The sequence below is a fragment of the Carya illinoinensis genome, chromosome 15 (genome assembly GCF_018687715.1).
Source record: "Carya illinoinensis cultivar Pawnee chromosome 15, C.illinoinensisPawnee_v1, whole genome shotgun sequence".
In the NCBI taxonomy this organism is placed as follows: domain Eukaryota; kingdom Viridiplantae; phylum Streptophyta; class Magnoliopsida; order Fagales; family Juglandaceae; genus Carya; species Carya illinoinensis.
In genome coordinates, this window is record NC_056766.1 from 10,330,971 (window position 1) to 10,343,964 (window position 12,994).

The window sequence follows — 12,994 nt, forward strand, 5'->3', positions numbered from 1 at the left end:
AGGGTCATGCTATGGTCTTTTAGAACTTCAGGTCATCATCATTGGAGATACAAGCATGTAGCATGTATGGTCATCAAGCAACAAGCAGGCCAGGTCATGATCATTGGTTGTTGTTGCACGTACCAGACTTTATGTCATTCTTAATTGGTGAAAGCCATCGCTTTTATATTTTTCATTGGCACCCCTTCAAAGATGAATCTACTGAACTCATGCCCATTTGAACAAAATTAAAAATATTATTATTTAAAATTAATATTATATTATTTTAAAAACTAATCCAACGGCCGATTTTAACTTTAATAGTTTTGGTTTTATGGATATAGAATGCTTTTAATTAAGAGTTTTGTTATATACAAGTATAGTCGCATATTAATTTATATATCAATACTGATTTATTCATATTTAAATTTTAAATTAATATTATTTTTAATAAAATTTACTTTTTAATCAATCACATCATATTGATGTACAGATTAATACATAATTATACTTGTAACTATATTTTTCCTTTAATTAAATTTTAGCGATGGCTTCGATAAAAGAGTTTTGTTATATATAAATACAGTCGCGTACTAATCTATATATCAATACTGATTTATTTACATTTAAAATTTAAATTAATATTATTTTTAATAAAATTTATTTTTTAATTAATTACATTATATTAATACACAAATTAATACACAATTATCTTTACAACTATATTTTTTCTCGATAAAATGAATGCCAATGTGCTGACCCATGCATGTAGTCCAACTGTGATAAGAGAGACGCTGTTTTTTCTTTGTTCGTTGAGATGCGTGTGAAAACATTGCTCCGCTGGAATTCTGTGATCTCTGGCTGTTCACAGGCTGGAAGCTGGTCAAGTGGCGCCATGGATCATCAGTAGTTGTTCTGTCAAATAATTAATGAATTAGATGCATGGCTTTGTCATGACCGTCGTCATGCCTTTACCATTACGATTTTACTTTCGAGCGGTTGCCAAGTGTGTCTATAGACATACGTACACGAGAGACGCTCTCACCGGTCTGGTGGCAAAAGAAACACCCACGTATAAGACACTGCCACATATAGGTTGAACTGAAAAAATAATAAATCACAGATGATCACAATATTTTTATTTTCTCTCTCCCTTCCCCTCACCCTGCACATGTTGCTTGGATATCTGTCTCCTCGCCCAGCCATCATTGCTGTAAAGGAATCTTCTGAGTCAAGGCCTGAGAATTTATGGGACGTACATGCACCTGTTGCTTTGATATCTCTCTCCTCGCCCTCCCATCATCAAAGTTTTGAAATCCGTTTCAGACTATTCCGGTTGAAGCACTGGAACGAAATATTTCGATACCGATACGTTTCGGTGTACCGTTTCAAAATTAATTATATATTATATATAAATATTTATATGTATATATAAACTAACAATTAATAAAATAAATACATATATGTAAGTGTGTGATATGTATATGTGTATATATATAGAAGAATTAAAGATTTATAAAATGAATATATATTGAAAAAATTTACAAACTTGAGTTAAGACACAAAAATAAAGGAAAAAAATTAAAGAATAGAAAAATTATTAAAAGTAACAATACTTCTAATGCACGGAAAGAGGTATTTGAATTCTTAAAGTACAATTTTATTCATTATTTTTTAACTTATTTAAAAGTTTTTTTTTTTTTTCGGACCGGAATTACTATTCCGGCCGGAATACCGGAATTCCGGCCGGAATTGACCGGAACGGCCGGAATTTGACCGGAATGGCCGGAATTTGACCCGGAACGGAACAGATACCTATCCCATTCCGGTCACTGTTCCGGCACGAAAAATTCCGGCCATTCCGACCGGAACGGAACGAATTTTAAAACTTTGCCCATCATTGCTGTAAAGGAATCTTCTGAGTCAAGGACTAAGAATTTATGGGACATACATCGATTTGTCATGCATGTAAACTGGCAGGTTTGAAAATACATCCCAATTCAAAAAATAATAATAATAATAATAATAATAATAATAATAATAATTTTTTATATAAAATATAATAAATAATTTATTAACAATAATATTATAGAATACACCATCATTCTATTTATATTTTATTATATATAATGTGATATATTTATAATTATTTATTAATAAAAAATATAATAAATAATTATTTAATGATAATAGTATTTTTATTTCTTAATAAAAAAATAAGAAAATACATAGTCATTAAGTAAATTAACGGAGAATAAGAAAAATTACTGTATAGTTACATAGTCACTAATAGAATAAAATAGATATATATGTATATATTTATATACCTACAATTTGGATATATATATATATATATTAAATAAGTTTGGATATATATAAAATCATGAGATAAGTGTATCCAAAACACGAGGCCCCACAAACTAGATAAGTGTATCCAAAATATTTATATGCACGAGATAAATGAAGGTCACATATAGGACAGAATGCATAGATTTTATCGAAGTTAGTGCATTGATAGTACAGGAAGAGCCACAACTAATATTATATTCGTATAAGATTTGAACCTTATAAATTGCTTCATTTTCAATTCCTCGACAATCCAAATTCTGCAATGGCACAACAATATTCAGGCGCCGACCACCAGCTTCACTTTGTGATGATACCGTTGATGTGTCCGGGACACATTATTCCCATGGCTGACATGGCTAGGCTGCTGGCACAACGTGGTGTTATCATCACCATTATCACAACAACCTTAAATGCCGTTCGAATCAAGCCGATCATCAGTCGTGCCATTGAATCTGGGCTCCCAATCCGACTTGTCCAGCTCCCGTTACAACTCCATGAGGTGGGCTTGCCGGAGGGATGTGAAAGTATCGATTCAATCCCTTCACGCGACTTGTTTGGGAACTTCTTTACTGCTGTTAATAAGCTGCAACAACCGCTGGAAGAATTACTTGAAGACATGGAATCGAGTCCGAGCTGCATATTGGCTGACAAGAATCTTCCTTGGACAGCTGAGGTTGCTGGAAAGTTTAACATACCAATACTTTTATTTGATGGCACAAGTTGTTTCAATCTCTTGTGCTGTCAAAGTTTGCACGCATCTAAGGTCCACGTGAGTGCCTCCGATTCAAAACCCTTTGTAGTGCCAGGTTTACCTGAAAGAATTGAGTTAACTAAAGCACAACTACCATCGAGCTTGAATCCCTCCATGCAAGACAATTTTAAAGATCTTCATGCAAAGATAAGAGCATCTGAAGAAGGAGCTTATGGAATAGTGATCAACAGCTTTGAGGAGTTGGAATCAGCATATGTCAAGGAGTATTGCAAGGCAAAAGGAGATGATAAAGTTTGGTGTATTGGGCCGGTTTCACTGTCCAACAAGACGGACTTGGAGAAGGCTCAGAGAGGTAACAAGTCCTCCATTGACGAAAACAAGTGCTTGAAGTGGCTTGATTCGTGGCCTGAGAATTCTGTTGTTTATGCTTGTCTTGGAACCCTTTGCCGCCTCACACCATTACAACTAATAGAGCTTGGTCTAGGCTTGGAAGCTTCCAATAGGCCATTTCTCTGGGTCATTAGAGGAGGTAATGGAAAAGAAGAGCTGGAGAAGTGGATATTAGAGAATGGTTTTGGAGAAAGAACTAAAGGGAGAGGCCTCTTGATCAGGGGCTGGGCTCCTCAAGTGCTGATCTTGTCACACCCTGCAATCGGAGGGTTTTTGACCCATTGCGGCTGGAATTCAACGCTAGAAGCGGTTTGTGCTGGCGTGCCAATGGTGACATGGCCTCTTTTTGCTGATCAGTTTTTTAATGAGAAGTTGGTTGTGCAAGTTTTGAATATTGGTGAGAGTGTAGGGAATGAGATAGCTGTCCCCGTGGGGGAGGATGGGAAGTCTGGAGTCTTAGTGAAGAGGGAGAAAGTTAGAGAAGCTATACAAAAGATAATGGCTGAAGGAACAGAAATGGAAGAGAGAAGAGAACGAGTAAGAAAGCTTGCAGAGGTGGCAAGGGAGGCAACAGAACAAGGCGGATCTTCATTCCTTAACATTACATTGTTAATCGAAGATATAAGGAAACTGGGCATGATGGGCATTCAAGCTTAAAGTAGTATTCACCTTAATCGATATGGGAAAATGATACTTAGTCTTATGTTTTTGCATTCAAGGTATCGTTTGAATATTTTAATTGTTTGTTAATGATTAAGAAAGTGAATGGTAATGAAGTTGTAATTTTTTTTTCCTTTAATGATCAATAAAGTTTAAAATATATTAGAAAGAAAATAGAAAAATAATACAATTTATATTAATAGTAACTTTGAAGGGACAAAATCAAAATGGGACTGAGCACCTAATCGAGAATGGGTAGTTCTTCTATGCTGTCTTTTGACCGCAGCGACTCATGCTTACACTATTCCTTAGTGTTCTTGATAATGCATCACAAATTGTGAAAGATAAGGTAACGTAGAAGCTGCGGTTGTGTAAAATGTTCTTGAATGTTCTTCTCAGTAGTCAAGACAGCTTATCTTTATGCTTACATTCTTTTCAGCCTCAACTAGTTTGAATATTCCTTATGTTAAAAATTAGTGAAGTCAGTTTGAGTTTGTCGTGATGTATTTTTGTTATCACGATATTTCTCTATTATAATTAAAGATTTTTTTTAATAATACTGAGAGGGAGTAGCTCACTTGAGTGGTGGCAGCGCACTGTGCTCGAGTCCCAGCTACCCATTTCAATTTGATGCTCTGTATCTTAATGGAGCCTGGAGGGAAGAGGGTACGTACAGTACTGAATTCATGGCATCGGGAACGTGCCTTAATTATCAATCCTTTATGCTTATGTATGCTCTTACGTCACAACCAAACCAAACAAGAAGGTGACGCCAAACCTCAGAACACTGCTGTATATTGGCAGCACGGCAAATTTATGGACCAGAAGCAGATTTGTTGTTTTTCTTGAAAGGAAGAAGTGGGGGCGACAGGCGTAACTACCGCTTCAGAAAAAGAGTCCCTTATCGCTATAGAATGTCTAGTTTAAATCATAATTATCATTTTAAAGATGAGTCTGTCACCGCAACACTTGTAAAATATATAAATGGTTCGAAGCATGACCCAAAGGTCAAATTTTACCATCACAATTATTAGTGTTAACCCATGATCTTACTCGAACGCCGAACTTCGAAATCATAAAATACTAACTTGTATCAACTGAGCTACGACCTTGTGGTGGTCTGAAGTAGATTGTTTCTCAGCGACGAATATTTAGGCGCGGAAATTGTGCTCGAGCAGGATATCTTTTACAAATGAAAACTAATACAAAATAATCCCACACAAAAATTTCTATGCACTTATGTGTCATTTCATTTTTTTTTTTTTTTTGGTTCTTTTCATTACTTCACACACCAAGTTTCCCTCCCCCCCCCCCCCCCCTTCTTACTCTCTCTCTCTCTCTCTCAAACTCTCAACCTCTTCTCTCTCCATTTTCGTTTCTCTCTCCCTTCCTCTCTCTCTCTCTCCATTTTCGACAGCTGGTGGTATATACCAGAAACATGAAAAAAAAAACACTAAGAGAGTAAACATACCAACGTTAACGATGAAACAACAGTCATCGGCAATGTAATGAACAAGAATGGAGAAACATTGTCTTATAATGGACGTACATAGGAGTGAGGACACCAAGTGGGACCAAAAAAAAAAAAAAAGAGGAAACACCAAAAATGCAGGGGCTAGGTTTAGGGGTAGACTGAGAAAATGAAAAAAAGAAAAAAGAAAAATATAGTTGTAAGTATAATTGTGTACTAATTTGTGCACCAATGTGATGTAATTAGTCAAAAAATAGATTTTATTGAAAACAATGTTAATTTAAATTTTAAGTACGAATAAATCAATATTGGTACACAGATTAGTGCACGACTGTACTTGTATGTAGCAAAACTCAAAATAAAATTAACTAATATGGTGACACATTACGTTACGAGATTCATTTGTGTCCTTAGAACATGCATTAGTAGCGGCCTCAACAAATTTTAGTTAAAATTTAGTTAAAAAATTTATTTTTATAAATTTTAACTAGTCACTTTTTACAACACTAAATAATAGACTCAACAAATCTTTCACTATTCTATTAAAATATTGATTTTGAACTTTTGCTAGTCTCTTTCACTCATATGGCCAAAGGTTAAATTCATTATTCATTTGTTGAGACTATTGTAGCATTTTATTTTATATTTTAATTATTTTTTGACTAAAATTTAATTTTGTTGAACTCATTACTAGTGCTCTAACAAGACTCTTTACAAATAAACCAAGTTTTTATGTAACTTATTTTTCTTAAATGGTTTAAACAAATGTCGTTTTTTACTTCTTCTTTTTTCCCATAGGTCAATCCTTTTAATTTGAAATTTATAATAGCATAAATTTACATACAATAATCTTTTAAAATTAAATGACTTAAATACCCTTTAAAAGAAAGTAAACTCGACACCAATAATATTCTCTCAAATCTCACAAATCCACTTATCTTAGCTGGTATTTATCTCACGTTACTGTTGTAATCTTGTGACATACCATCTATTTCAACTCTCTCTATAATTAAGGGTGGGTTTGGGTGTTGAGAAGTGTTAAGGAGAGTTGTGAATAGTAATAAAAAGTAGGTGAAAAGTAATAATAAAGTAATGAATAGTAATAAAAAGTAGGTAAAAAGTAATGAATAGTAAAAAAAGTAGGTGAAAAGTAATAATAAAGTAATGAATAGTAGTGAGAAGTGTTGAAGAGACTTCAACACCCAAACACAGCCTAAGAGTCATACCTTTGAATTATGGTTTCCTTTTACCATGTCTCAACACACTCAATGAATGCCTTGCTTGATGTCACTGCAGGTAATCATGACCGGATCAGGGAGGCTGTCCAAGAGGAACATGCAGAAATAGCAGTTCAAAAAATAAATACCGATGAAGGTGACCATTAACAAGACTGTGATTATCCAGTCAGGAAAACTCACATTGAAAGTAACTCCAATACTGATCCCCAACACCAACATTGGCTGAAACAGAAGTGTAAGATCATAATCAATGACAGGCAGCTCAAGTGAAGAAAACAGTTGCCGCCGCTCCACCAATGATCATACCTAACCCAAACAAACTTAATCAAGGAAAACTTCTCTCGAAAATTATGTTAATTAGAAGGGTCCGGCTACTACGCCGCTTCAAACGTATCGCCAGCGATACGCCCAGCATTTATTTTATTTTATTTTTTATTTCACAATTTTTTAATCATTAAGTAAAAAAAATACATCAATACATTTAAAATTACTTTCTTAATCACTAAATAAAAAAAAAAAAATTTGCCTAGCGGTCAACCCCAGGCGGCAAAGGGACTTTTTCCTAATTAGAAGGGTGAGATGAGTATCATTAAATATATATATAAATATATATATATATATTTATAAATTCACCTTGACATGTCATCTTATATTTTTGTGCTAATTCATAATTTAACATAAAGACATTTTGAGTGGACCGATTTAGACGCTGAGTTGAATTGAGATAAAAGTTAAAAGTTAAATAATAAATTATTAGAATATTATTTTTTAATATTATTATTATTTTAAAGTTTGAAAAAGTTAAATTTTTTATTATATTTTATATTAAAAGTTAAAAAATTATAATTATTAGATGAGATAAATTGAGAGGAGTTTGAGGAATCAAATGCAACCTATCTTCATTTTCAACGCTTAATTTTAGTTTTAAAATTCCACATCAGGGACAGCTTGAAAGTTGATAAGACTCCAACATTCCAATGCGGAATTTTGGATAAGGAAAATAATAAGCAGACTGGGAGCTACAGCTGATATTATTATTATATTTATATTTCTTGATTAAGAAAATATTTTTAATAATATTGTAAATTTTTTAAAAAAAGACATTGAAAAATATTAAAAAATAAAAAAAAAATAAAAAAGAAGACTATATACAACTAATGGTAGTTCCAAGAGGTGGGGTAGAGGTAGTTGTATAAACGAAAAATCTAGTTGCAAACACAATTATAAACTAATATATATATTAATTTAATATAATTAATCAAAAAATAAATTTTATTAAAAATAGTACTAATTTAAATTTTAAATATGAATAAATCAATATTAATATACAAATTAATACTAAACTTTACTTATACGTAATAAAATTCTTATACAAAACATGAAATCAATAAAAACAAAAGTAGTTGTACAAAAGGCAATGCTACAGATACCGCTGAGTTTTCCCGCTTGACGTGTTATGCCACGTGGCTTGCCTTCATTTCCTATGGCTCCTCCGTCAGACCTTCACCGACATCCAGTCCGCGTGGCAGAAGAGATCCATTTCCAGCGCAGTCTTCCGGCTCTCCTCCGTCCGACCTCCCATACGAGAGGTACATTTCTATATTTTTCCCTCAAATCGAAAAAGGTTTTGATGAAATTGGTGGATTTGAAACATCTTTTCATTTTTGATATTCTCATTTGTTTGTTTGCTTTTTATTACACGACATCCCTTAACCACAACGAATGAGCAACGCTTCTGAGATTATAGATAAAAATAAAGCAAAATTGAGAGAAAAGCTGTATCTGTGCATCACTCTGGAGAGGCAAAGGTGAGTCAATACAAAACAACACTACTGTTTGATTTGCCTTCAACTTCTTTCGTAATTTTTTCCCTTTTATTTTTTATTTATATATACCAATTGTCCCTTCAATCCTTCCAATAATTCCAGTAAACCTAGGCATGTATTTTTACCAAATCAATTAGGGCTTTGATCTATAAATTGATTACGATGAAATCAGTGGTTTGAATCATCTTTTTAGTTTTGATATTCTCCTTTGTTTGTTTGTTTTTTTTGTACGCAGCATTCCTTGACCTCTCTCTACCAGAAATGCTTCGGGGCAATCTTGGGCCTGGCATCATGCTTCACTAATTGGAGCTGCAGCTATCCATTACAAGCAAGAACCATTATTATATTTTGTGCTTTTTTTATCCCTTCGGAGTTTGGATTTGGGTAACACTTTAATAATTGTGATGATGAAAAGCAAAGTTTTTGCTCGAAGGAAAGCTCTCAAGTGTTGATTAAGTTTAGCCGTTAAAACAAGAATGCTTTTTATATTCCCATTTCAATGGTGCTGAAATCGGTCCACAGAGAACTTTTTGACAAGCAGACATTAAAGGGATTACTATGCAGACATTGCAATGAAAGTGATCTTTACTTTGAGCTAAACTTCAAGAATTATGTAAAAAATCTCTTGTAATTTCCCAGATTTTAGTGAATAGGCTCCACATTGTTAAGGAGGAAAAACTCTTACCCTTTATTCATCCAAAACCCATTAGTATATGTGATCCACTTTTTTTCGTTTTGTGGAAAATTTTTCTGTGATGTGTGTTTGTTTAGCTTGAATATTCTGTTCCTATTTCTTAGTCTTTTTGCAGTTGCATTTTCTATTTATCTGCTTGCTTGAATGAGAGTTATATTTATGCAGATTTTTGCTTTATACTTGCTTGCATATATGCAAATTTTGCTTTATATTTGCTTGATATATGCAGATTTTTGCTTTATACTTGCTTGATATTTGCAGGTATTGGTGATAGACGAACTGCTCCTCCCTTTTTGGTGAAGTATCATTGGTGGAGTGGAGATGATATATTTTTTGGTGGAGACGACTGTTTTTAGTGCATTTTGTCTCCATAAACATGTAGCTATTGTAAATTCCAGAAGACGTTGTTCTTGAGTACTTCAATGCTTTATTGATGAAGTTTGATCCAGGTTTTTTGTAATGAAACTACACTGTCATTTAAAGATCAATGACAATTACTTTTCAGGTTTCAGTTTTCAAGTTTGATCCATATCAGTTCTTTTGTTATTTATTAGACTTTCAGAAGATCAACATGCGGCTTTTCACCATGCAATATTTTACATCGACAAAAGCTAACTCTGAAATAGCATTAGAACAATGAGTTCAACATCATTCATGCTCACAGAGGAGAGGGGGCAGGCAGTACGCACACATGGGTGCCCTTCCCTCTTCATTACAAAAATAAGTAAAAAATAAAAAAATAAAAAATGAGCAGTTTAAATTCTCTGCCCTCTAATTATTCCATTGTGCAACTATAAAGGCAAGAATTATGTTGTACTTGTAGAGTGAATGTTTTTTTTTTTTTTTATTTGACCGAGGGGAAGGAAGTAAGTGAAATTATAATGAACAATGATTATGTAGGGAGGGGTTCACACAGCTCCGGAGTACACATGCCTAAGGAATGCTTTGCCATGTTCAGAAGGTGGATTTTTCAAGAACCACTGTAATCACTCTGTTTTGGTAACATTTTCAGAGAGCAAAAAATAAATGACGCTCTTGGCAGTCACAAAACTAATATAATCAATGCAAAACAGTGATGCTCCAGTGCAAAATGGATAATTAACATAGATGGATCAACAAAGAATGACAGGCTCAATAAATAAAACTAAAAGGATGAAAATTAATCCAAAATGAAAACAACTTCGGATAAAATCCAAAACAAAGTACATGACATGACATGAAAATTACATCTTGCTCACATTGTTTTCTCATAATTTCTCAAAATAAAATCATAAATAAAGTACTCACATCATTGAAATTACTATAAATAAATTGACACTCAAGTTTTCCCTCACGCCTCTATTTCTAGTCGATGTCGAGTTGTTTGGATTTCTATTACTAGTTGCATTTTTCAAAGTTCGGTTTTTAATCAATTGATCCCCTTTTCGCCATATGGTGGTATTTTCAAGTCATACCGAAAAAAAAAACCCACAAGAATGCTCAGCCTCCAAAATCGACCAACATGTATTAGCAGACCAAAATTACCAATCACTTCTGAACAACCAAGAGTACGAATAAATAACATACCATATTTTGAGAACTTTCAACCCCAACAAACGCAGGAAAGTATGTACAATTTACATAACCACTTAATTTGATTTGGTGCTATTAGTAAACTTTTAAACATCATATATTTCTACTTTAAGTCTATGGCTGAAGTAGCTCTATCAAAAATCAAATCTCTGCATTTCATCCCAAGGAATTGGATCCCTTTGAAATCTTTTAGTACCAAATGCACAAATCCATCATCGCTATTCAGGTCATAAAAGGAAAGTTACAACCAGATGAGACATTAAATTTGAAGCCAATAACTCTAATGGCAACATACTTCAAGATTTTTTTTTTCCTGTAACAACGTATCTAAGATCTCAGATTTTCATTCCTGTTGCAGTGTATAGCCAGCAATCTTGCTGTTAAAAGCAAGCATCGACAGAGAGATGGTTCTGAGATATTTTCCCTTACCTTTTTCCAAAAATACTCGTTTACCCTGCCCAGTGCACCATTTCACCACCAACAAACTCCATTACCTTTGCAACCTGTATTAAGAGGAAAATATATGCACTAGAAATCAGGAATTGTGAGATTATGATGGAAGTATGTTGATTATGATGTAAGTATGTATCTTATATTTGTTATCTGAGTGAAACTTGATCTGCATCTGTAGAGTCTATATGCCAGTGTGAAAAAGCCCACATTTTGTGACTGAAAGCCAAGTTGACCAATTGAAGGAACATATCCCCATTCGCTGACACTTGGTGACTGCCCAAGGGACGTTGGAGTTTTGATACATCCCCGGATAGTGCATTTAGCTTCAACAAACTGCAAACAGTTATATTACATCAACAAACATAGAATAAAAATGGTGCCAGAAAACAGTGCAGATGGATTTATTTAGACCAAGAGATATGCAAGCATTTTGGAAGAAGGAAAACTGAGACATTTCGTCAAATAGATTGTGCTCATATTGAGACATTTATTAACAACCATCGGTGGGAAAGACTGAGCTCAACATCAATACCCATCGAAAAAGCCATCAATTTTATGCAAAATACCTTTAAAATATCCCAGAGCACAAAACTAAATTAATAAAAAAAGAATACGTTTTTCTTTCTCATGGATTATTCAGAATTGCAGAAAAATAAACCCAACAAGGGAAAGTTCCGGCTCAATCCATGAAGAGGAAAAAAATGGAAAGGCAGAAAAATTGTTTTCTTGTTTACAAGATGGACTAAAAAAAATAGTTAACTTTACCAAAAGCATCCATAGTAAAAAATCTGGGCTGTGGCCTGTACGTTGATTCTCACCTGAGGCTCTGGGTTGTGACCAAATGTTCATCCGTCGAGACAGTGTTTCTGACGAGGTGGAGGAGATGATGTGGAAGAGAGAATAACGAGAAGCCTTCTACGATGTGGAGTTGGGATGAATGATTCGAAGAAGGCAAGAACAGGGGAAGAAAAATGCTATGAAGTGGAAAGAAAGCGGACTGATTCAATTTTTTTTTTAATATTTTAAATTGATGCCACGGACATGCCACATCAAGCGGGAGTAGGCAGCGGTAAAACTCAGTGGTGGGCGAAGCATTTTTGTGTCTCAATTCAAATTTATAATTTTTTTAACATATATTTTTTTTATATAAATTTTTAATTCTTCCATATTATATATATATATATGATACACACTTATATATATATATATGTATTTATATATATATATTTATTTTATTAGTTGTTAGTTTATATATACATATAAATATTTATATATAATATCTAATTAATCTCGAAACAGTATCAATATCGAAATATTGCATTTCAATATCTTAACTGAAATGATCACCAAAATTATATTTAAAATTTTGATAAGATGATCTGTTATTTTATTTTATTTTTCAATGTTAATTTTCTAGATTTTCGAGAATCTCCTAAACTTCGGCCGATTTTATTTGGTACGGAGATATTGTATTTTTCCGTGGCTACGAGATCTGGGTTTATATTGGTCATTATTGATTTCATGGTGGAATTCTAGTTTCAGATTTCTCGAGTTTTTTGCCTTTGTCTTTCTCGTTTGCCATCGTAGGGAGTTATAGGTTTATGTTGTGTCTGTTTATTTATTTATTTGCAAGCTCCTCTACAAATTCTT

The 12,994-nt window shown here is 33.5% G+C and overlaps 2 protein-coding genes across 7 annotated transcripts; one reads left to right on the top strand and one right to left on the bottom strand.

Moving 5' to 3' along the window:
- Positions 1-2,446: 2,446 nt before the first annotated feature.
- LOC122297835 (UDP-glycosyltransferase 73C3-like) lies at positions 2,447-4,224 on the top strand. Its single transcript, XM_043108039.1, has one exon. The coding sequence runs from the start codon at positions 2,591-2,593 to the stop codon at positions 4,085-4,087; it is 1,497 nt and encodes a 498-aa protein (XP_042963973.1). The 5' UTR covers positions 2,447-2,590; the 3' UTR covers positions 4,088-4,224.
- A 6,642-nt stretch (positions 4,225-10,866) lies between these two features.
- LOC122295611 (cryptochrome DASH, chloroplastic/mitochondrial-like) lies at positions 10,867-12,418 on the bottom strand. 6 transcript variants are annotated; one of them, XR_006238184.1, is made up of 4 exons: positions 12,163-12,413; positions 11,552-11,677; positions 11,321-11,394; positions 10,867-11,204 (listed from the first exon to the last, which is right to left on the bottom strand). XR_006238184.1 is itself a non-coding variant. In XM_043104680.1 (3 exons), exons 1-3 carry the CDS (start codon positions 12,191-12,193, stop codon positions 11,341-11,343), a joined length of 264 nt encoding a protein of 87 aa, XP_042960614.1. In that variant the 5' UTR covers positions 12,194-12,418; the 3' UTR covers positions 10,867-11,340. The 6 variants fall into 6 exon arrangements, 1 of the variants encoding a protein (XP_042960614.1); XR_006238182.1 differs by having other exon boundaries at positions 10,867-11,109; positions 11,321-11,677; positions 12,163-12,407; XR_006238181.1 differs by having other exon boundaries at positions 11,321-11,677; positions 12,163-12,407.
- Between the last annotated feature and the right edge of the window lie 576 nt (positions 12,419-12,994).